Consider the following 25,514-nt stretch of genomic DNA (forward strand, 5'->3'; position numbering starts at 1 on the left):
AAAAGAGACATAATGCTAATGGTTTTATTTGTTTGGAAAAGAGAACAACACATGTTTACATTTGCAGTTTAACTTGTCTGAAAAGGAGTAGGAAGAAGTTGAGTTTATTGAATACCGGCAGTGAGAAAATAGGCTTCCAAAAGTGTACCAAAAAGGCATATTATTGCACGTAGGAATGCTCTTACTGCTATGACGTCATTTAACCATTCATCAAAGTGTGTTTTTACTGTGTACTAAAAGTACGAACTTAGTTTGCCGAATGTTGAAAATGATATGATTATGTTTTTAACTGAGACACGGCTCCATAAAAACACATTTAATGCTGTTCTGATTGAGAGTAGCTCCTCATTTCAACTTTGTATCAGAAACAGGATTCAACCATATGGGTGCGGGTGTTTGGGCCTTGTTCAGGTACATCTTCTATACCGCTTATCCTCCCCAGTGTGGGGTGTGCTGGAGCCTATCCCAGCTGTCTTGGGGAGAGGTGGGGTCCACCCTGGACTGGTGGCTAGCCAATCCCAGGGCACATATAGACAAACAACCATTCCCACCCACGGAAAGGTTGCCTCGAACTCGGGTCTCCTAGCTGTGAGGCCTGCGCGCTGGGGGTAGTGTGATGGTCTGGGCGGTTTTGCTGTGATAAATGGAAGCATGAATTCTGCCGAAGGAGAATGTCCAGCCATGTGTTGGTGACCCAAGGCTGCAAGCGACTTGGGGTGGGCAGCAGGACCATGATCCAAAACACAGCAGCAAGTCCACCTCTGAATGGCTGAAGAAAAACCAAATGAAGACCTTGGAACAGCCTAGTCAAAAACCCTCCAAAGCAGAAGAAGAAAATGTGTGAGTAGACTCAGTCATGGGTAGCTCCAGCGTTCTTGTTCATCACCTGAAGAATGGCTTTGGCCATGCTGCATGGGAGTGTTTCCAGGACACTACTGGGAACATTGGTCCAAGTGGTGAAGAGAGCTTCACCGAGGGCATCAACCGTCTGGAACCGATGGCCATTGTTATCAACTTCTCTGGCCCTCCATCCCCAAATGTTCTCTATGGGATGTCAATCAGGGGAAAATGCGGGATGGTCCAAAAGAGGGATGTTCTTCTCCCAGAAGTCCTTGGTCAACCACCATTGGGAACTGCAGCGTTTTCCTGTTGGAGAAGACCAGGGCCCTCGCTGATGAGGGATGCCTTCCGGAACATCCGCACGTCACCGTCCACCGTTTGACGACCCTACACCTTGTGGCGTTCCTTTTTGTTTTTGAAAGCCTTTTCCCACAGATGGCATATGATTGTTATTGGGCTGCAGTCGGCACCAGTAAGGGTCTTGGTTTGGGTCCAGGACCGCCCCATGTCTTGACGGACGGCCCATCGGTTGACGTTTTTGTTGGGTAATACTGAGGATCTTTCCAAAAAGTAGAATGACTGTCTTCCTGTTCGAGCTCAGCAGCCATGGCAGCTGGAGCTCCACCATCCCACCAAGTTTAGGAAGAGAACACTTCTTAGCTTTAGCCATCAGGAGGGCTGGCCGTGTCACTGCCTGACAGAAAATGGGAATTTGGAGCAGATTTTGGCTTTTATAGCCTGTGGCCTTAAACTTTTGATCAGGTGAAAAACAACCTGTTTCACTTTTTTTTAAATTCCAAGTTCCAAATGTTTTTTGTCTCACCCCCCTTTTTGCTTTTGCAAATTGCAGCTCTACTTAAAGCCTCATTAAGAACAAAATGGACAAAATGTGTATTCTATTTTTACACTGGTCTTAAGATTTTAATCAGGTCTGTATTATGTACTATCATTTCCTACAACACAACGTAAATCCACACTGTGGACATTTTCAGCAGTTTGGTCTCCTTTTGGTGACAATTGAACCCAAAGCTGCAGGAGCAGGCTGCGCCGTAGATGCAGTGACGAACGCTGACCACAGAGGGGCAGCATTGAGCTGCAGCGTGTACGACACGGCCTGCAGTAGAATTCAATCATCCAGTTGATCAGTTTCAAGCCTTGCAATCTTTCCATTCTCTTTGCTGTTGATTTGATTGTACACAACTGTGATGTGGAAGAAGAGCTATTGTTTCAAGTGAGCGGACTGCGAGAGGAAGGCTCCTCGGTGCGCTTTCTCTCCTGAGTTGGTCTGCATTCATGGCATGTCCTGTTCTTTTGCCTGTTCCACTTGGAACACCTTGGAACCTGTTCATTCATTCATTCATTCATTTTCTACCGCTTTTCCTCACGAGGGTCACGGGGGTGCTGGAGCCTATCCCAGCTGTCTTCGGGGTACACCCTGGACTGGTCGCCAGACAATCACAGGGCACATATAGACAAACAACCATTCACACTCACATTCATACTTGGACAATTTGGAGTCGCAAATTAACCTAGCATGTTTTTGGAATGTGGGAGGAAACCGGAGTACCCGGAGAAAACTCACGCATGCACGGGGAGAACATGCAAACTCCACACAGATATGGCCGAGGGTGGAATTGAATCCTGGTCTCCTAGCTGTGAGGAACCTGTTCATGTTATCTTAAAATGTTATTTGTATTTTATGTGAGCACACTAAAATGTTGTTTAGTCTTCAACGCTTTTGTACCTCTGTGATCTGTGATCACAAACAAAGAAAACGTTTGCTAACTATTATGGTGATCCCTTTCGGTCTGTTGAGCTTCCTGCCGTTTGGAGCCATTACTCCCTGAACGTGGAGTCCCAACAGGGGCCTTTGATGAGGTCTTCACTTTCCCGCCTATGTTAAAAAGCGGAGCGTCAGATTACGAGCGCAGTCTCACGGGTTTTGTGATGCAGGCCTGTCTGTGTGGTTTTGTTGAGTCTGCTTGTTTCAGGTTGATCAGATAGCGGCAGCTCTATCTGGCACATCTTGAAAGTGGCGGGAGGTCCTGGGCCTTAAAAGGTCTCCGAACGCAACGACCTGCAGACTGACAGGTGAGGTTCATGCAGGAGAGCGTGCTGCTTACGGCCATCCTGCACATAGATGCTGGATACTGGACAATATATACTGGAAATACTGGGCACTCACTCATTGGCTCTTTAATATTTGAAGCCAACCCACGTGACTGGAAGACAATGGCAGAAGTAGAGCACGGGTAGCGGGACTAAATGGGTCATTTGTAAAATAAGGAAGATGGAAAGGGGTCACCATACTGGATGTGTTAGTGGCCATCTGATCCTTCTTTGCTTGGCTTGGATTTCAGCACTACCTCATGGTGGATGGTGCATGGTGGATGGCGCATGGTGTATGGTGCATGGTGCAGGTGAGCGGCCCCTGAATGTGAACCACCCGCAGGCCTCCACAGGAAGCTTGGCACCGCCCCGGCCGGATGGGAGCCTGACACGGGAGGCCGCAGGCCAGAATGAGTCTAAGCGGGGGGAGCACAGGCCTTGTGTTAGAGGAGGGGGGGGGGGGGCAACAGAGACCCCACCAGCCATTAAAACCTCTGCTGGATAAATGAGTCCACATCAGGGAGGTGCAACCAGCCAGCTGACATCTTAGCTGCATTTCTGCTCCTGGATGGAGGCTTATTTCCTACACTAGTAACAGGAAGTGAATGAATCCGTTCCAGGGCCAAGCCGTCTCCATCATAAAAACCATTACACTGCTCTACTAGCACAATGCTTCTGGAACCAAAGTAGTGACAATGTTCTTGCTGAGGGGACAATAAAGACAAAGTAAGTAGGAAGTGTAGATTGCTGTAATTTGGGAGATCCAGTCTTGGGTGAAAATAGGAAATGTATGCCAAATAAGGCAACAAGGCCATTTGATCAGAAGGTACAGTGTCTGCAAGCCGGCAGTTCTTCCTTCACCTGATGTAGTAGTAGGTGGTGTAGGGTGGCCCCTGTCAGTGGCAAAGGTCATGTCGTGTCTTCTAACATTCCTGATGCCGAGGGCCCAGAATACAACAGGTCTTTCTAGAGTTATAGTAGTAATGCAGTCAGCCATGTTTGTTCATTCATTATTTTTCAAAACCGATATGGTGAGGGAGCAACAGGACCGTATTCCCTTCCAGGAAGCCAACCATGTTAACCCAAAACAGGCTGATGCTAACATCGGCCACCAGTCCCTGGTCGATGCCCAGACCCCCCCGCCATTAAATGTGAGCGAGTGAATGAGTCCATGAACATGGCTGGTCTGGGGGCCGTTCGCTTGGAGCTTGGAGGTGACAGACGAAGGACGAAGGAAGAAGACGAAGGAAGAAGGAAAAAGGATGACGGAAGAAGGACGATGGAAGAAGGAGGAAGGAAAAGGATGAAGGAAGAACATGAAGGACAAAGAAAAAGAAAGAAGGAAGAAGGAAGAAGGACAAAGGAAGAAGGACGAAGGACGAAGGAAGAAGGAAGAAGGGAGAAGGAAGAAGGAAGAAGAACAAAGAACAAAGAACAAAGAACAAAGAACGAAGGAAGAAGGAAGAAAGAAGAAGGCAGAAGAACAAAGGAAGAAGGACGAAGGACAAAAGAAAAATGATAAAGGAAGAAGAACGAAGGAAGAAGGAAGAACGAAGGAAGACGGACAAAGGACGAAGGACGAAAGAAAAATGATAAAGGAAGAAGAACGAAGGAGAAGGAAGAAAGAAGAAGGACAAAGGAAGAAGGAAGAAGGAAGAAGTAAGAAGGAAGAAGGAAGAAGGAAGAAGGACGAAGGAAGAAGGAAGAAGGACGAAGGACGAAGGAAGAAGGACGAAAGACGAAGGACGAAGGACGAAGGACGAAGGACGAAGAAAGAAGGACGAAGGACGAAGGACGAAGGAAGAAGGAAGAAGGAGCCACCAGGCAGGAGAAAAGAAGACGGAGCACCACATGACAAGTGCTTGGCGTGGTTCTCTTTCGGGCCATAGGAAAGCGCCAGCGGGGGGCGGGGCCTGACCTAAGGCGAGCATGGGAGTACAAAAGCCTGAAAGGAACTTTACGTTCCCGCTCCTTCATCTGCCGAGCTGAATGGCGGCCTGAGAGAAGATTTTAGTGAGACTTTGTGCGTCCCAATCACGGACAGATCCGCGTCGGGCCGAGCTGACTATTGTGACTGATGACAGCTTAATTCCCCTCCTATATGTACCCCCCCCGGACCTCCCCAGCGAGGCCTGGCGTTTGTGTCAGCTGACAGGTGATGATCAGAACCAGGAGAGGCGAGTGGGAACCCTCGCCGCCAGCTCAGGTTTCTGGGCTCCGTGAAAAGATTTGTTTCAGATCTGATGGAGGTTCCCACGTCCGTCGGCGAGGCCGTGTTTGGATAATGGCCGCCTCTATCTTTCATATCTGTGCACACACAACCAAATGAAAGCAAGGCGGCCCCCACCAAACCGTCCCCATTTGTTGAACTTCTCCCCGGTGAGGCGACTTTGAAGGCGTCGGGAAAGGGTTAAGCGGGTGCGGAAAAGGGAGCAACGGGTCTAAATGAGGCGCCACCTCGGTTAAATGGGGGTTGAAAAACGCCAGGTCCGGGGGCCAACATGAGCGACTGAGGTGAGGGGGAGGGCAGAAGGGGGCAGGATCAGAAGGATCGCAAACCCGAGGATAGAAGGTTGCACGACTTTGATCGAGGTCACAGAGGGCAGACGCGCGGAAGGGACATCTTGTTGGGACGTAGATGCCATTTTTCAGCGTCCGCCCGAGGAATGCGGTCCGCGCCATGTTGACCCTGTGAAGACGACGGCGGCCAAACGTCCCCCGGGTGCCAAAATGATGCCAGTGTGCTTCATCGTCGCCATCCTGCTGATGAGCAGCGCCGCGGCGGTTTCAGCGCAGTTTAACGGATACAACTGTGACGCCAACCACCACAGCAGGTTTCCTGGTGAGGCCGCCGTGGTGCTTGTCTCTCGCTTAGCGTGCGTGCCAGGGTGGGGGGGCTGACAAAAACTCCCCAATTAGAAAGTGAGTGTTGGTGCATGAAAGGAATATTGGGCTCTTCCAAGGGAATGTCGGAGCTGCTGTTCCATCGCTTGGAATTTGGTGTTGGAAGAAAAGAACATTTCACAAAAATAGATACTGCAAAAAATATAATATAATATCTCTGACATTTGTATTATTCTTATTACTAGAACTGGATAATACAATAATAGTATTTATATATTTGTACTCTTCTTAATATATACAAATCCAAAATACAAGTACAATAATAATGGATAATTCTTAACAGTAATATTACAGCCAAAAATCTCACATTTTAATATATTTTGACATTCATTTTAATGAAAGTGTTATGATAATTATAATAGTATTGTTTAAATGTGTACTTTTAATGACTTGTAACAATAACAATCAAATAAAAATAGGTTTGTAATCAATATACTCCAGCAAAAAGAATTCATATCTAAATGATGATAAGTTGGTATGTAAACATTTCATGGAATATTATTTGGACAGAGAATAATTCCATGACATAGCACCCCTATATGATAGTAGGACTGCAGGACAAACGCAGAAAGTGGAAGTTTGTGCGACTTAACATAAGATGGCGGAACTTCGCTAAGAAAATCATTTTTTTACTGGAAAGAAATATTAGAGATCCTTGGTGTACATCCAGTGTACATTAGTGTTGTACATCAGTGTAGTACATCAGTGCAGTACATTAGTGTACATTAGTATAGTACATTAGTGTATATTAGTGTAGTACATTAGTGTATATTAGTGTAGTACATTAGTTTACATTAGTATAGTACATTAGTGTATATTAGTGTAGTACATTAGTGTACATTAGTGTAGTACATCAGTGTAGTACATTAGTGTACATTAGTGTAGTACATTAGTGTATATTAGTGTAGTACATTAGTGTAGTACATTAGTGTATATTAGTGTAGTACATTAGTTTACATTAGTATAGTACATTAGTGTATATTAGTGTAGTACATTAGTGTACATTAGTGTAGTACATCAGTGTAGTGCATTAGTGTAGTACATTAGTGTAGTACATTAGTGTAGTACATTAGTGTATATTAGTGTAGTACATTAGCGTACATTAATGTATTACATTAGTGTAGTACATCAGAGTAGTACATTAGTGCATATTAGTGTAGTACATCAGTGTAGTACATTAGTGTAGTACATTCATGTAGTACATCAGTGTAGTACATTAGTGTAGTACGTCAGTGTAGTACATCAGTGTAGTACATTAGTGTAGTACGTCAGTGTAGTACATCAGTGTAGTACATTATTGTATATTAGTGTAGTACATTAGTGTAGTACATCAGTGTAGTACATCAGTGTAGTACATTAGTGTAGTACATTAGTATAGTACATTAGTATAGTACATTAGTGTAGTACATCAGTGTAGTGCATCAGTGTAGTACATTAGTGTAGTACATCAGTGTAGTGCATTGGTGTATATCAGTGTAGTACATCAGTGTAGTACATCAGTGTAGTACATCAGTGTAGTACAACAGTGTAGTACATGACAGAGCCGGTCCAAGCAGAAAGGCTTTGTCATCTGCATCGGGTAGGAAGTAGCATAAAGCATCGTTGGTGGGAAATGGAGGCTCATTTAGGATTGTGTTTGATGATTGAGTATTTGGGCAAGAAGAACCCCCCCCAAGTGAAAATGAAAACGCTCCCGCACGGTGTATTTCCTAGGCGAGCGGGACATCAGCGTGTACTGCGGCGTCCAGACCATCACGGTGAAGATCAACTTCTGCCCGGTGCTGTTCTCCGGCTACAGCGATACGGATTTGGCCCTCAACGCGCACCATCACGACGCCCAGTGCCGAGGCTTGGTTAACAACAACACCTTCCCCACGGCCGTGGTGTTCAGCATTGCCCTCAGCACCTTGGAAGCGTGTGGAAGCAGCCTGGTGGTAAGGAACGCTCGCCGGTTCGTTGCGTCGCTATGAATAGTAACGGCTGTGCATTGACTCTGTCTTGGCGCAGGTCAGCACCGCCCACGGGCCCAACGCCTACGGGAATACGTCGCTGGTCCAAATTGGACACGTCTCCGGCTTTATCGATACGCCCGATCCACCGACCGTAATCAGCTACCTTCCCGGGTTGTTGTATAAATTCAGCTGCAGCTACCCGCTGGAGTACCTGGTCAATAACTCCCAGCTGGCATCGTGAGTGGCATTCCCCTAACACATCACCAGGTCCTGTCCGTGTCGGCCCCCCCTGTTTGTTTGTGGCAGCCAGGGGTGTCCAAAGGTGCCAGCCAGGGACACGGGGGGAATGGCAGGATGCTTCACACAATAATACATTTCAACTTTGGGGTAAGGGCGGCACGGCGGTCGAGTGGTTAGCATGCAGACCTCACAGCTAGGAGACCAGGGTTCAATTCCACCCTTGGCCATCTCTGTGTGGAGTTTGCATGTTCTCCCCGTGCATGCGTGGGTTTTCTCCGGGTACTCCGGTTTCCTCCCACATTCCGAAAACATACTAGGTTAATTGGCAACTCCAAATTGTCCATAGGTATGAATGTGAGTGGGAATGGTTGTTTGTCTATATGTGCCCTGTGATTGGCTGGCCACCAGTCCAGGGTGTACCCCGCCTCTCGCCCAAAGACAGCTGGGATAGGCTCCAGCACCCCTCGCGACCCTCGTGAGGAAAAGCGGTAGAAAATGAATGAATGAACTTTGTGGTATGCATGGAAATGTTCCAAAAAAATGTCTTCTTAAATGATCTTCATAAGTTTTATTTTTCTTAGCTTTTGGCTTTTTTGCCATAATATGTGGCTAAAATACGACTTCTCATCATATTATGACTTTTATAAGGAAGGTATTTTTTCCTTTAATATTGCAACTGCCACTATCTTTCTCATAATATTCTCATGGAATGGCAAAAAACACTTTCAGTGGCTACCAGTCACTGGAGCTGCTACCAGCTACCAGCTGTTCCGAAAAAGGATCCAAATGTTAAGACCAGTTGGATGCTAAGGAGGTTCTAAGCAGAGCTTGAAAATGCAAGAAGGAGAAATGGGAGTGAGACAAAGTGTGGAAAACATCTCAGGTGGATCTCCTTGTCATGCCAGCAGCTGCAAATTCCAAACCACCGATTTTGTGACGTTTTCCCCCGAAACACCTTCTCTGGCAGATGGTATGTGATGGTTATTGGACTGCAGTCAGCACGGGAACCAACCTTAATTTGGACCAAGAACAGTCCCGTGTACGGGATCCTCTGGACCAGCAACATTTTTGGGTCTTGATTTTTTGTTCCAGAAACCTCTGGCTGTTTTTCAGAAGTTCGAAAGGACCTACTGCTCATGCAGTGATACAATCCCACCGTGGTCAAAGACGGAAAGCTTCTTGACCCTAAATCACATTTAATCCACCTTTTCGCCAAAATTTGACCTTGGGATCAACTGATGGACAGCTGGTTTGCCATGAATTGCTTCTTCTTCGTTCTGCATAACGTTCTTTCTTGCAAGCTTTCAGCTGGTCTTAACATTTTCATCAGGGGCGTACCTAAACATCTGGAGCCCAAACCGGGGGGGGGGTACAAGTGATATTGGGCAAATTCCATACTTGCAAGAGTTTAGGGTAGGCTCATAGCTTCTCATAGCTAGTACACATCTTTTGTCTTATGTCCATGCCACGCTCACTAATAGTAGCTCTTACACATCTTTTGTCTTATGTCCATGCCACGCCTTGAGCTGACATGAAGGTGTGAACACACTGTGGTCCTGACAATGACAGCATTCCAAAACCCAGATGGATTTTGGTTGGAATTTGCTGCTCACGCTTTGTGTCTTTCACCAGCTCCTCTGTGGCGATATCCGTGAAGGACAGCAACGGCACCTTTGTGAGCACACTGAGTCTCATGCTGTACAACGTGAGTTCCAGTCAACATTTCTACTAGAGTACTTGAAGTACTTGAAGTAGTTCAGGAGAATCTGTATTCCGTACCCAATCCAAACCCAGCCGACACAGAAATGAATGTTTGATCTGAGGACTATTGGTTGCCAAGTCATTGGCCAATCACGCATTGCCATTTATTTATCATTTATTACCGTTATTGATAGGGATGTCCGATATTGGCTTTTTTTGCCCAAAAAATAAATGCCTAAAATGTCCAACTCTTGTTTTCCGATACCGATATCCGCAGATACCGTTACGTGTTATATGACGTCCCTCCTGTTTTTTTATATCGGCTTTCATGATCGGGGAAAAGTAATAACATAATAGATTATGGTATTATGTAATTTCATATGGAAAAAATGTCAAGTTAGCCAAAACCAAAGGATTTGACAATGATTTGACAATGATTTGACCATGATTTGACCATGATTTGACAATGCTTTGACAATGATTTGACAATGATTTGACAATGCTTTGACAATGATTTCACCATGATTTGACCATGATTTGACCATGATTTGACCATGATTTGAGAAGGATACAGCAAGGCCTGTTCCAGGGCCCACGAAACGTTGTTAGGCAGAAATGTTGGGGTTGATCAAACCTTGGCAGGTGGTGCAGCTTCAACCAATTCCAAGATCGGGAGTACTTACTACCTCTTCTGCATGAAATCAACGTGGTACGATACCCTGGTGAACATCGGTTGCATCAGTTGATATTGGTATGGGATTTATTCCCGATCATGAAAACCAATATGAAAAATGCTGTATTTATGTGTTCATGTCATGTGACACATATCGGTATCAGTATCGGCTGATATCGCTATTGGAAATTGAGAGTTGGACAATATCGTTTTTCAGCAAAAACGCCAATATCGGTCATCCCTAATCATCGTGAATCCTACATTCCTGGCTCGCTTCCAAGCACTGGTAAAATGTCGGCTCATGAAATCTTTCCTTTACCTTTCCCAGGATTCAACATACAACCAAATGCTTGCCATCCCAATGGCCGGCCTAGCTCTGAAAACCCGAGTGTTTGCAGCAGTGAAGGCCACAAACCTGGACAAACGGTACCATGAAGCTGTTATTTAACGCCTACAGGCCGGTCCGGACGGGATGGGACTGTGCCATCCTGCTATTATACCACACAAAGGCGCCAGTCCGTGGCGGAGAAAGGGCTTTTCCCATGAGTAGTTTTGCATCCCAATCTCACAGTTTTGTCCTCCTGCAGTTGGAACATCTTGATGGACTACTGTTACACAACGCCCTCAGGGAATCCGAATGATGAACTCCGCTACGACCTTTTCCTGGGGTAATCACGCATCTTTCCCCTGACGATGAAGGCTGGATGAGACCACAAAGGGGGCGCCATTACCCATTCAGTGAATGCAACAATGTCTTCTGAATATGTACGCCTCATACCTTGTGCCTTTTTCTGCGCAGCTGCTACAAAGACCCACAGACCACCGTTTTTGAGAATGGGAAGAGCCAGATGGGTCGCTTTTCCTTTGAGGTTTTCCGTTTTGTGAAGCACAGACACCAGAAGATGTCGACGGTGTTCCTGCACTGCGTCACCAAACTGTGTAAGACGGATGACTGCATCGTGCTCATGCCGGTACGTTCCAACCCAGAGCCTGTCAGTCAAAGTCTACTACCGCTTCTCGGGACTCCAACGATGTCCCATTGTGTGTTTGGCAGATCTGTGGGAGGCGGCGTAGGCGAGATGAAGAAGCCAGCTTCTCTTCCCCTCCAGCTGCAAGTGGGAACGCCATCATCAGTGCCGGGCCCATCATTACCAGGAGTGGTAAGAAGTGACTTCTTCTTTGTTTTCACCAGTTGCCAATCATGCTGTTCTCCTTGGGTGGCACCGTACCCTCGGGTGCCAAAACTGTCCTGCCTTCATGAGCAAGAACTGGGGGGGCCAACTTGGCTTGTCAAAATGTCTACTAGCACAACCGGAACAAGCCAGTTGTTGAAACGTGTAACCAGTTCTTTAAATGTAAATGCTTCTTTTAAACCACTCGATTTTAAGACACCCACTTTCCACAAAAAGGCTTATGAATGATGAGAGTCTAATCTTTCAATGCTCAATATAACAGTCTGACTTACGGACCTCCGGACTTCATCTTACAAAAAAGTCTAAAATCATCACCCAGCAACTTAACAAACATACAAGGCAAGGCAAGCTGTTTTAACGTCATCCCCTAATGCATTTCGTCTCAGCAAAGCCTTTCGTTTGTTATTGCTGCAAGGGCGCTGCAGAGATGTCAGCCTCCCTCTAGACCAGGGGTCCCCAAACTTTTTCCAGTGAGGGCCACATGACTTTTCCCTCCTCTGAAGGGGGGCCAGGGTCAGGGTTGTTTGTTTGTTTATGTTGTATGACTGGGGCAAAGTGTGGTTGTAGTCATGTTGCTCACAATAGGTTACCATTTCCAGTTCTATGACAGAAAAATGTACATGCTTTATTGTTCAGGGGGCCGGGTCAAATGTGGAAGTTGGCCATGTCTGGCCCCCGGGCCTTAGTTTGGGGACCACTGCTCTAGACTCTGGGCTCCTCTGACTCCGTCTGGTGGACACAGACGGCTTTGCATTATGGGATGAAATTAAAATAGATCTTGTTTTTTTATCTTAAACTGGTATTGGAACTTGCCCTGCAATGTATTACCGACCTGTTGAGTGTTAAGCTCCTGTGTGATGATATCAGCTATCTTCTTGTAAGGTGACACAATGAGTGGGACTGTTATATTGAGTAATGACCTTCTAGCGATTTCCAGCGGGTTGACAAGCTCGTCGTGAGTTCACCTATCCCTCTTGATTGGCTGCCTGCCAAATAAAGAAAGAGCATTCCATTGTCCGTAGTATGAATGTGATTGTGGTTCTTTGTCTATATGTGCCCTGTGATTGGCTTGCGACCAGTCCAGGGTGAAGCACGCCTCTTGTCCGAAGTCAGCTGGGATTGGCTCCAGCATACCCCCGCCCTAGTGAGGATAATAAAATGGATGGATGGATTCTACTGTAGAAATATAAAAACAATTTGTCATTTCTTTCAGAAGACACTCCCGTCAACAACTCTCAACTTGGTAAGGAGCCTTATGCAATGTTACGAAATAGCAAAACCCCACGACAATTTCCTGGTTGGTGGAACTGATGATACAGGAGTCATGGAAATTGGTGGTTTGCATTCCCCCCTCTCCCCCACCTTAACCTTGCAGCACCAGGTGACTCTTCCCAGCTGATGAACCCAGTGACCACTGCTCTGATCTCGGGTGTGGTCATCCTCGGTGGCATCAGCGTCGGCTTTGTCCTGCTGTCACTCCGCCTCCTGCAGAAGTCCCGCCTACCCTCGGTGCCAGCAGCCTCAGGAGCTTGGAACCCCGCTTTTAAATGAATATGTAAATTATCAACATATCCTAGTTATTTGTACACATGATGAAATATGTTCCGGATTAGACTTTCCTACACGGCAGCTAGATAGTTAGATCATTTTATTAGAAGGTTGTCAAAACAACGAAGACAAAGCGGTGCATTGATGGGTGCATTGAAGTATTGCTCTACCATATTGATTTGTGAAATAAACAACCGTAGCGACAGAAGGTTCACAATACAAACTTTGCTGCAGTGCAGTGATTGATGAAAAGGTTTAAGATCAGGTTATGTTTTAGCATTTTTTTCATTTCATTTTTAGATTTTTATACCAATAAAAGATGATAATACAGTGTAATTGTAATTGTTGTTGAACACTTAATAAAGAAAAGATCAAATACAAATAAAATGTCATAGTAAAATCTCCAGTGGTGTGAAACAGTGTTTGCTCCCGTCCTGATTTCTGATTTGTCTGCATGATTGGCACACTTTGTAAGTCAAATATTCAAACTTTGTTTCTAACGTTTACATTTTGTTTTTAAATGAAACGTTTTATTATAAAGGAAGAAAAAACATCCAAACCCGCATGGCCCTGTGTGGAAAATAACTTTCCAATATAACGCAACTTAGATGAATTCATATCTACCCGCGTGGAAAAGCTTATCAAGCCACTCCTAAAGCTTTGGGACTCCAGCCAACCACAGTAAGAGCCATTATCCACAAATGGCCATAACATGGAAGGATCATGGATGCGTCAGACAGGATTTCCAACATCTATTTATGGAAACATGCCAACGCTCTGCCAACGCTCCGCCACTCAGCTGCCAGTTCCATCCCTTATTAGCATGTAAAAAGTGGGGTGGTGAGATGTAAAGTGCGGCCCGGGGGCCATTTGCCACCCATGCTGTTTTTCTTATGGGCCCTCTGCATATGCTAAAAGTATAAAAGAGCAAATATGTTAAAAAGCAGCAGTAATTGGACTTATTTTAGACTAATATTCTAATATTAATCATGGGAGCATAACGTTTTGTTATAATGTTACTTTTCTAAAGTCAGAAATTAAGTTGAATTAAGTTGTAATTTCTGGAAAATTTGGTTGAATTTTTTTTTTACGAATATAAAGTCAAAATAAACAATGAACAACTCATATCTGTCTCCTTTGATTCCTGCTATAAGGAGAGGCGTTCAAGTGCGTGGTGGACTGTGTTTCTCAGTGTTGTGAAGAAAATCTGTGAAGAAAAATGGTGAGAAGAAGGTGAGAACACAAATGAATTTAAGAAAGAAGTCGTAGAAAAATGCAAAGGTATCAGAGTTTGCCCAGTGATTCGGATGGATCGAGTACCCGATTCTCTTCAGTGAGTAACTCCTAAGAAGTGAAGTCGGTAAAAGGAATCACATGTTTGTATGAATGTATCATCGCGGTGCGACTGGCTGACTGACAGGTGCTCAGCCAGCAAGAATCTGAGTGGTGTTTCCTGTCCATGGTGAGGAACAGAAAGAAGGAGCTATGGAAGCCTGGGAGGTGCAAAGGAGACAGAGTCAAGTAAGGAAACATTTTACAGGAATTGGAATAAATCCTAAATACACCAAATGGTCATTGGATGATAAAAGTCACACCTTTAGAAATAAATAAATGCTTTATATGATATTAAGTTGTATTTGTGTCAATGACTCTCCACCAGAGGGCGTCGTTCCGCCACTTTTTAATCCACAGTTCACTTGCCTAAAAAGTCCATATTACAATATTACAATATAAGTCAATATAAGAAACAAAAATCAGCACTATAGTACCTTACATGGATCTGAATCATTCGGGGTTTTTTTATTTCATTAATATATATATATATATTTTTACCTTTATTCATTACATTTTAGTAATACACTTTCTGTTAGAAGACATAATTCTAGATTTTGAAGTATGCACTATTATTAAATGTAATTTCATTATTTATTTTTATTATAATCCCCAGAAGGGAAATTAAATTACATTACATTGATTATAGAAAAAAATGTAAGATTCAATGATCAATAATTCAGAAATAGCTTTAAAACTGAATGAATATTCCATAAATAATTAACATAATTAATAATTCATTATTGTTCTTAACGCATCAAAATGCATTTTAACCTGATTTAGTTTCCTTGCCATGAGGCGTCTCGCCCGGGGTCCATTGGCGGGGGGTGAGTGTAAGAAGGAGTTAACGAGATGAGTTCCTGCAAGTCCTGATTGAAGGACCTGTTCATGACTTGCTCATCTCGAGCTTCTGGGTCTTACCTTACCAGAAGATCCTGCAGTACGAGCTGAGGCTACGAGCTGGTAGCCCTTCTTCTTCTTCTTCTTCTGATCCATGTGCTGAAATAAGGACGTGTTGTCCCGCCCATGACGAGAAGAAGGAGGGCAATAATGGGCAAGATGGCCACTCGGTGACCAGCTGAGCTTTGTCCGTTCAGGCAGCGCTAAGTGTACCTTCAGCATCGATCCCTTTCATGACTTGCCTGTCATTTCATTAAAACGAGGAAAAGACGAACGCTCGGCTCGGCCGCTCTCCAAATGGTGCGGACATTAACCTTTGGATTCATCCGCTTTGCCCTCTGAAAGCGTTTACGGCCTTGAGTGAGGACAGAGAGAAATCTGTATTGAACCCGCTGCTCCTACTTTATGATATTCTAACGGTGGTGTCCCGTCAACGTGAGCGGCATTTGAATGGACGCCATTAAATACGCTCGCTTTCATATCTGCCATCCGTCTTTCTGGACTTCTTTTTCCTGTTGTGAATAATCGTTCTGTCATTTGGCCTCCAAGGAAAAGCATACCAGTCTTTCTGTAGGCCAGACTTCAGGTGCAGCAGACAGCTCCTTCATGAAAAATGGATGGAGCAGCTGGAGTTGAAGATGAAGAGAAGGATGACTTTGTGGTTAGAAGCCATGATGGCGGTGCTGGGGTAACAATGACCATCATAATAGCAAATAGCATGGATGGAGTAAGACACGTGAAAAGTCTGGCTTGGACTGCTGAAGGTGGGCTGACGCTATTAACCTCAGCAGTCAAGCAGGGAACGTGGAACGAATGGACGGTGGTTAGCATCAGCCCGAATGGTGAGGAAGTTCAGAGCCATCTAGAAGCCATCTAGAAGCCATCATCAGGTAGTAATGTCAGAGGGATAGAAAGGCCAGCATCAGCTGTTTTTCTAGCTGTCCATCATCCTTTCAGGGCGGGGCTACTTGTAAATGATTGATGCGTCACCCCCTTAAGGTGATGGGTGAACAGTCTGCTGCAGGATGGGACCGTCTTGCCCAGCAACAACCCCATTCACCGCCACTCCCAGTGATGGAGGAAGAAAGGAGGTCCATCATCAATAATGTACAGCCATGGGGGGAGTGGGGGGGGGGTTATGGGCTGTGGCTTAGCGTGCGTATATGACTCATGAATGGAACCGTACCGTTATCGCGGGCGGCATCGCCGTCATCGTCGGGAAGTCCTCACAGAGGTTCCGTTTCTCGGAAAGGTGTATTCACTGGTGTCCCATAGTGTAGCTTGACTGGTAAACTGACAGTTTTGCCTCACTGTCATTCCGTTTCATCCCACCCTCACTCATCAACAAGACTGGGACATACTGAAACTTATCCCATGGGAGCAGGATCTCATACCAGACCCGGAGATGATACTACACCCTGGCAACAATCCTATACTTGGACTACTTGGACTACTACTTGGCCTTGGGCTATGAATAGACATTGATCTGCTGCACAACTGTTGTTGGAGAATAAAAGAGAATAAAAAATGGGACAATCCGGGTGTCAGGAGTTTCCCTGATAAATCCCTACGTCGACATAAAGATACAAAATTCTCATCCTGCATTCATCAGGTGGCCATGATCATGAATTGAAAGCAGAAGCAAAAAACAACAACAAAAAAACAGCAGAACCAAAGAGTCTCTGTTTGTCTTTATCAGCGTTTGCTAAAACTCCTTTCCAGATTAAGACAAACTGCAGGTTGTCCGCAGGTCCATCTGAAAGGTTGCTAGTACAACAATCCTTCCAATAGGATGCCAATTGCTAACAAATGCTAACATATAATGCTAACATATAGCAAGATAGCAAAGTTAGCAAAGGAAGTCTTGACTCGGACCCATTAGGATATGATAGCCCTGTTATTAAGTCTAGGTTTTCCATTTCTAGCAGCCATTCATAAATCATCACTTCCTGTTTACCGTAGTCGTAATGCAGAGGTTGCCAGCACTTTCCATAAAATCCATACGCTGCATGGACTGTGAGCTAGCAGCTAGCGAAGAACACAGACGCCGCAGGAAGCAATCTATGGCCACTAATGACCAAAACGAGAGCACTTAAACAAAAATGTTGCCCACAAGGTTGCCAGTCGGCAGTGAGCTCCGTAGACAATCCCACTTCCAACTCAACTTGGGGCCAAATGCTGCCATCCCAACTGGGGGCCAAATGCATGCCATCCCAACTGGGGGCCAAATGCATGCCAACCCAACTGGGGGCCAAATGCTGCCATTCCTTCTCGCTTTTCCAACAAATGCTAAAATAGTGCCGGGCCCATGGGGCAGTTGCTGGGGAGCGAACAGCTTCGGTGCAGACGGAGCAGCTCCCATGACACTTTAGAACTGTAGAAGGGGATTTATCCCGTTTGGGGGATGGGGGGGGGTAAAGAGATCTGAGCATCTGCTCTCCAGCTCGGCGCATCAGCAGCGTTTGATAAAAGATTTATATCCTTTCAGACATCTTTTCTCTCTTTTTCAGCAAAACCCATCTCCTGCCGTTTGCTAGGAGCAGTTTGGGGGGGCTCCTGTAGCCATTGTTTTATTCCTGGCTTTCACACTGTGCAAGCATCCACAAAAACAGACTTGGGGGGGTTCCGTTTGCAAAATGGATGGGCTTATTGCAAGAATAAAATAATGTACCTTTAGTTGTAAATGTTAACAATGAGCATAAAAATGCAATATAGCTTGATATCGGTGATATCGGTATCCGACACAGTACGTGTTCATTCCACCAGATATCATCTTACACTATCCGTATCACGATGGGCTGATATCAGGTGGCTAAAAAAGCCAATATCGGAGGACCAAACAAGTTGTAATTGTCTTCAGTTAGTTTGGGAATAAAGTTATGAGACTGTGGGAATAAAGTCCAAATATTATGAGGAGAACGTTATAATATTCCAAAAGTAAAATGCAGCCCTGGGCTGCATGAATAGAAACCGGGGTCCCAGCCCAGATGGCTGAAGTAGCAGAGGTCAAAGGTCGGGTTCATATTTCTGTTGTAGCAATTTGCAGGAAATCTTCTTACAACTTGTACTCATTAAGGCTCACCCCCCTGGCAACAACATTATTGACTTCCAGTTCTTCTGACACAAGATGGTGAGGTCAAAGGTCAAATGTGCTCATGTCCACTGTAAGTGACCTTCAACACGACAGGTATCTGAGCCAAAAGGCCTGAGGGAGTGAAGGTCAAAGGTTGGAGGGGACATGTGGCTGGACGCCTTGGTTCCCCTGAAAGGTCCAACGTGACCTACGTGGGACCACCCAAGGCTTCTCTTGCATCATAATCCAAAATATAGATGGTAATAACATGGAAAATATGATTAAAAAATTATATGGTTGACAAAAGCATATTGCGGCTACAAACGGCTGCCTTCTTTTTGTTTCTTGCACTTTTGTATTTTACCAATAGTTTCTTCTTAAATCATCATCATTTTTTATCGTTAAATTATTACTACTTTGTTTTGTTGTTGTGCCACGGGCCAACAAAAAGCAGCTGCAGGCCGCAAATGGCCCCCAGCTTGCATTTTGGAGGCCTCTGTCATAACGCATTATATCTGTATTTTAATTCACTTATCCATTTTATGCTTGAATATGCGTCAAGACTGAGACCGAGGCCGAGACCAAGACCGAGGCCGGGACCGAGTTGTTGCAGAAATTAGATCCGACCGTCAATCATCACCCAAACATCACCACAAAACGCTAATAATTCACACAGCGGACATCTGATGACTACATTGTCATGACGGGATTGCATCATTTGTTCAAGTGTTAATTTCATGGAGCATTGGTTATTAATCATTAGTTAATTAGTCTATTAATCATTAGTTAATTAATTATGGGCCATCTCTGTGTGGAGTTTGCATGTTCTCCCCGTGCATGCGTGGGTTTTCTCTGGGTACTCCGGTTTCCTCCCACATTCCAAAAACATGCTAGGTTAATTGGCGACTCCAAATTGTCCATAGGTATGAATGTGAGTGTGAATGGTTGTTTGTCTATATGTGCCCTGTGATTGGCTGGCGACCAGTCCGGGGTGTACCCCGCCTCTCGCCCGAAGACAGCTGGGATAGGCTACAGCACCCCCACGACCCTCGGGAAGACAAGCGCTAGAAAGTGAATGAATGAATAATTATGAGGGAGTGAGGAAGTTTTTCCCAGAATATCCGTATTAAAGAGAAATAACAGTAATCTGTGTTTTCTGTGTTTACTGTTTTCAAAGCGACAGCAGGCAGCCAGGCGTATTTAAGCGCTGCCGACTCCACAGCAATGACCCGCCATTAAGTGACAAGCCAACAAATAGTTTCAGGCTGAGGTGAAAAACAAACAAGGCTGGCAGCTGACAGGCTTGGAGCGGACCAGGAAAACCATCAGGACTGAGGGGGCCACCTTTCATGTCACCGGGAATTCCATTTATGCAGCCATCTAATTTAGAAAAAGGGACACACAAGGTGGCGGTGGCGGGGGCGGGGGCGGAGCCTGCCATGCTGATCAGACGGTAGGTAGCAGCTGCATCCCACTAGAGAATAGAACAGGATGCAGACCCACTGACAGCATTCCACCTGTAGCACATCTGACCACTGATCATTGTCCACAATACGTTGCTCTGAAAGAACTCACGTTTGGAGTGTGTGAGTGTGGAATTGTTGGGTAATTGAATCGACCCTGAAAAACGAGGTGTTGCGGCAAGCGTCACCCTGTCTTTGGAGGAACCAATTCTCCAGAGAGCTTCTTGATAGGATCACTTTCTTTCACAGAGCACAATGGATCCGCAGGGAATTTGTCATGGTAAATTTATGCCAACATCCGCCCTCAATGCAAGGATTACCCCGACTACGAAGATCACCCGAGGGGACAAAGGCGGTCTGGCAGTAACAGTTGCATGCTCGTGTCATGTCATAGTGGCGAGAAGAATGGAAGAATCAAACAAAGAGCCGTGAATGACAGAAAATGAGGCGGACTGACCAAGATCTTCCTTCATCGGACGTTTCATCGTCCTATGACTGTTTCCATGAAGCGAGCATATGGGACACTCATTCATTCATTCATTTTCTACCGCTTTTCCTCACGAGGGTTGCGGGGGTGCTGGAGCCTATCCCAGCCAATCACAGGGTACATATAGACAAACAACCATTCACACTCACATTCATACCTGTGGACAATTTGGAGTCGCCAATTAACCTAGCATGTTTTTGGAATGTGGGAGGAAACCGGAGTACCCGGAGTAAACCCACGCATTCACGGGGAGAACATGCAAACTCTACACAGAGATGGCCGAGGGTGGAATTGAACCCTGGTCTCCTAGCTGTGAGGTCTGCACGCTAACCACTAGCCCGCCGTGCCGCCCCATATGGGACACTCTTAAGGGCTAAATTAAGGGCTGAATTATTGTACTATTGACAAAAACAGTCCTTTTCCCGCTTTAGTGACCAAAAGGACAAGATGGCGGGTACAAGCGGCCAAAATGAGTCCTGGGCTCTTCTCCGTGAGAGATAAGTGAGAAGTGATGTCGTCCAGGCTGGGTTGGCAACCACCTTTAGCGTCAGAAGAGCCATTTTGTCAGGAGTTGAAGACATTAGACTTGACTTAGGCCTTTGTATCTGCACTGCAGTTGGCTCGATTTCCGCCTGCGCTGACCCGTCGTCAATAACCGTCCTATTGGTCCCGTCCTCAACGTCTTTGACACCTACCTTTATTTTCCTGTTATGTTTGAATTCGGAAAATAGATGCTGTGACATCTTTATGAAGGATCCTTTGGCGTATTCTCCATCTGTGAATGGCGTCCCATCTCATATGCAACTTGATCATTTTCCCCTGAAATCTGCCGATTGTTATGGTATTTGGGACGTGGGGCTCACTGCTACCGCATCCACCAGCCTACCCGCCCCGCTCATCCAATCAGCAGTCAGAATGCAGTCTGGATGCAGTCTAGACTTGATTTCGGAAATCGGAAGGAGCTGCAACAAGGACGCTGAAGAGCCGCATGCAGCTCCAGAGCCGCAGGGTGCTGACCCCTGATCCAGGAGAACCTCGCTGGGAGCCAGATGAAGTGGCTCCGGCATCTGGTTAGGACGGATTCGCAATTTGGGGAACGTCCAAAATTCATTAATTCATTCATTTTCTACCGCTTTTTCCTCACGAGGGTCGTGGGGGTGCTGGAGCCTATCCCAGCTGTCTTTGGGCAAGAGGCGGGGTACACCCTGGACTGGTTGCCAACCAATCACAGGGCACAACATCCAAAATGTCAGGGCCAAAAAATAGCCCGTCCCCCTGTGACCGAAGCTGGGACCATCACCAAGGATGAAGAGGCGTTGTCACGTCGACTAACGAGGAGGTGGTCTATCAACAATCTTCTTTAATGCAAAAGCTAAATCGGCGTCAAAACAACATCAGCAAACTCAACATGGAGCCGCCTGTCTGTTTATTTATGAAATGCATCCAGCGGCATGGCAGTAAGAGAAGCGTCACATGTTCTTTCATGGCTTGAGTGGCTTGAGGGAAGATCTGCTGCCAATATCGGTCACCAAGTCCTGGCTAATTCCAGTAAGAAGCCAATATGGAGCATCTCCAGCTGAGGCTGCGGAGGAACCAGGATACCCCAAAAGTTCTAACTGTGTAGAAAAGGCACATGTGGGTGGGGGCTGATAAGAAGGCGCATACAGTAGCGGGGGGGGGGGGCGATAGAGATGTAAAGGAGACAAGGAGACAAGGTGGCAACTGTCCTGTCCATTTGCAGCATGCTGATAAGGCTTCCACTCGCAGCAGCAGCCCATCGCCATGCAGCAACGTTCAGAACCGTAGTTCAACACGAGAAGATTCATGAAACGAATATCAGACGCTGTGGAAGTCGCTGAATCGTTGGAACCCGAAACTCTGCATGAAATCATCGTAAAGCGGGGGGGGGGGTGGTCTCTTGTGCTGATGGTGTCTACCTATGAGAGCTGCAACGGTCCATCCGTTCTTGACGCAACTACGTCTCTGCTTCCATGCAGTACAGCATCGCTGTTTCTAGACTCTTACTCTAGACATAACGTCTTGTATTATGGAACACCATAATAACCGAGCTACCAGTGTACCCAATTCCAGCAAAGCACCCCACTCCACTCAAGGTGTGTTCTTATGACCTGCTGTACAACGCCTTCCTGTTGCCTCCTCATTTTGGTCTTCCTGAAAAGGAGCAGTACTTTCACCTCCTTTTGGCATCATAGACGTCAACTTCTAGTTTTACTTAATGACAGTTCGGAATGTTACTTATTGACCGATCACATGTTTCATGAGGGGGAAAGTACGATATTCCCCAGGTCTTTTTTCACATTAGACCAGCGGTCTCAAACTCAATTTACCTAGGGGCCACTGGAGCTAGGGTCTGGGCAAGACTGGGCCGCATCAGGTTTTCCAAAAAAAGACAAAACACATTTATTAAAAACTGAAAAATATACAAACTTTTTCAGTGCTGGTTCCGATTTTCTACAATAAAAGCTCTGATAAAACATTCCACTGTTCTCAAATATCTTAATTTTTCTGCACAAAATAAGATGAAAAATAAATGAACAAATCAAGAATAAAGAAAATCAATCAATCAGTAATAAATAAATATAATAATAATAATACAACGGCAAATAATAAAAACTTAAGAAACCACATGTAGTTGATGGGTAGACAAATGTTTTTCTGATTAAAATTAACACAGCATTATTAGAGCCCTGTAGACATGACAAAACACAACTATAGTCACATTTATACTTTTTTATTTACAACATATTGCGCAACTGCAGGGTCTTGAGACACATGCTAACTCGCAAACTAGAGAGCTAGCAACCTAAACGGTAGCCTTCAAGTTATTTCCTTTAAACTTAAATAGCCAAAAACTTACCACTTCCACACGGATAGGGAGGATAACTAGTAACAGTTATTTAACCTTTAACATGGACATTAATCAAACGTAATAATTTTTTCTGGGTACATGATACCATACAGCATCCATATCAAACTTGCGCGGGCCGCACTAACATTAAACTTTCATGTCAAGGCGGGGGCCTCAAACTAGTGTCCTGCGGGCCACATTTGGCCCGCGGGCTGCGTGTTTGAGACCCCTGCATTTAATTTAAGAATTAAATTAAAAATTTAAGAATTATATTTGACTATGAAGGTTTCATTGTAGATAAAAAGGCGCAAATATGCCCCAGTACCTCGCATTAATCCCAACTATTAGCAGTCTTTATATGGATAATAATGACGTGCTCCCAAAAAGTAAGAAGATATGGCCAGTGAGTTGAATTATTCATTAGTGTTGAATTATTAATATGGAAATGTCTTCATTATGATTAACTTTGGACTCACATCCTATATACACCCTAATTACCATCAACCGTCTGTCAGCAGCCTGTAGGCACCCAACGGCTGTGTGACGCTTCCTCACCCGCCGTGTGTGTGGGCGTGCATGTGTGTGTGTGTGTGGGCGCACCAGGTGTTCTGCACATTGTTTGCCACCCACACAAATGGTGTACTTTTTGGAGACAAAAGAAAGCACCAATGACGAGATAGACATAAATATCGACTCATAGACTCAGCAGCCTAAAACATTTGGCCAAGCATGCAAATCAAGAATGGCGTCAATTAGTCATTTTCCGACGGGTTATTGTTGTGCTTGTGTAAGTGTAATACCATACTGCATCGTAGCCACAGTGGTTTCTAATGTTGACATCCTCTCATCAAAATTCAGCTCTATATCTTTTATACAGGTAGATGCAGAAATGTGAAATCATAGGACCCACAGAGACTTCCTAAAAATACTAAAAAGATTATCTGTATTCATGATATTGGACACAAATAGAATTGTCGATACAGGATATATTCAGACAAATGTGTTATTGATTTATGATCAAACACAACCAATACAAGCTTAGCGCTGCCATCAAATGTGTTTTTTTGCGACGTTTGAGTGGATTTTTTCGAGGACAGATGTCGTAAGCTTGAAATGAGATATTAAAAATATTTCCGGAGTAACATGTAACATGCACGGGGAGAACATGCTAACTCCACACAGAGATGGCCGAGCGGAGATTCTAACCCAGGTCTTCCCATCTCCTGACTGTGTGACGTACATGCTAACCACTTGATCACCGTGCGGCGGGCTGCCAAATGTCACACCCAATTTGATTTCCTGGTTTGGTCTGGGTTCTTGTTAATTCACTTATACAGTATATTATATGTTGATGTATTTCTAATATGTGATACAGTCACCACACGGGCCCCCCCACCCATATTTAAAAAACATGTTAGCTTCATTGCCCCCCGCCCCCAAATTGTCTATAGGTATGAATGTGGATGGGAATGGTTGTTTGTCTATATGTGCCCTGGGATTGGCTGGCCACCGGACCACGCCTCTCCCCCAAGACAGCTGGGATAGGTTCCAGCACAGCCCCGCCCCACTCTGGTGAGGATAAGTAGCATAGAAAACGGATGGCTGGTTGGACGTGATCTCATCGACTGTGTGGTCATTCCAAAGTGTTTGTTTGCTGCATCAACAATAAATCAATATTCAAAAACATCAACAATAAAGAGATCATGAGAGTGTTTTTTTGTTGTTTTAAATGTCCAGTTAGCATTTCTTTTGCCGGTACAACTACAATTGTTCTCTCTAAAATGTTGCTTTAGGCTGCTAAATAGGATGGACATCTACTCATGCTGAAATGAATAATACATTATCAATAAATAGCCTTGATACTAACTTTTCCCAACGGCTCTTATCTTGTAGCTGCAGAGTGTCTTTGACATTGAATGGAAGAGAGTAGTTATCCACTTGCCAGGGTGAATAGTGCTACTACTCCTACTTCCATTTCATATTGGGGCGGTTTACTTTCCCCCTGGGGGTGTGTGTGTGGGGGGGTTGCAGATGTTTAAAAGGGATAAAGAGGAGAAAAAAGGGGGAAATGTTTGAGATAAGTGCAAAGGGTAGGAGGGGAACATGATGGGGGTGGGTGGTGGAGAGCACTTGTTTGAAGGGGGTGAGGCTGGAAGGGAGGGTGGGTGTGCGGGGGGGTTAAAGTGGGGGGGTAGGCGTGGCTTCCATGCATCTCCTCGCCCCCCTCCCC

The 25,514-nt window shown here is 45.2% G+C and overlaps 1 protein-coding gene across 1 annotated transcript; it reads left to right on the forward strand.

The window, feature by feature from the left end:
• The first annotated feature begins 856 nt into the window (after nt 1-856).
• LOC131134855 (zona pellucida-like domain-containing protein 1) lies at nt 857-13,514 on the forward strand. Its single transcript, XM_078793003.1, has 12 exons — nt 857-986; nt 1,304-1,368; nt 5,602-5,791; nt 7,567-7,787; nt 7,861-8,042; nt 9,678-9,750; nt 10,748-10,845; nt 11,007-11,087; nt 11,219-11,390; nt 11,474-11,579; nt 12,826-12,855; nt 12,988-13,514. The coding sequence occupies exons 1-12, from the start codon at nt 857-859 to the stop codon at nt 13,161-13,163; spliced, it is 1,524 nt and encodes a 507-aa protein (XP_078649129.1). The 3' UTR covers nt 13,164-13,514.
• Nucleotides 13,515-25,514: the final 12,000 nt, after the last annotated feature.

This window comes from Doryrhamphus excisus, linkage group LG8 (assembly GCF_037039965.1).
Source record: "Doryrhamphus excisus strain RoL-2023G ecotype Guam linkage group LG8, RoL_Dexc_Guam_v1.1, whole genome shotgun sequence".
Taxonomy (NCBI): domain Eukaryota; kingdom Metazoa; phylum Chordata; class Actinopteri; order Syngnathiformes; family Syngnathidae; genus Doryrhamphus; species Doryrhamphus excisus.

Excerpts from the sequence above, each read along its gene's own strand:
- LOC131134855 (XM_078793003.1), top strand. The coding sequence starts at position 857 with ATGGGTAGCTCCAGCGTTCTTGTTCATCACCTGAAGAATGGCTTTGGC. Across the intron at positions 1,369-5,601 it reads TCTTGACGGACGGCCCATCG|CGTCCGCCCGAGGAATGCGG; the intron begins GTTGACGTTTTT and ends GCCATTTTTCAG. Across the intron at positions 8,043-9,677 it reads AATAACTCCCAGCTGGCATC|CTCCTCTGTGGCGATATCCG; the intron begins GTGAGTGGCATT and ends GTCTTTCACCAG.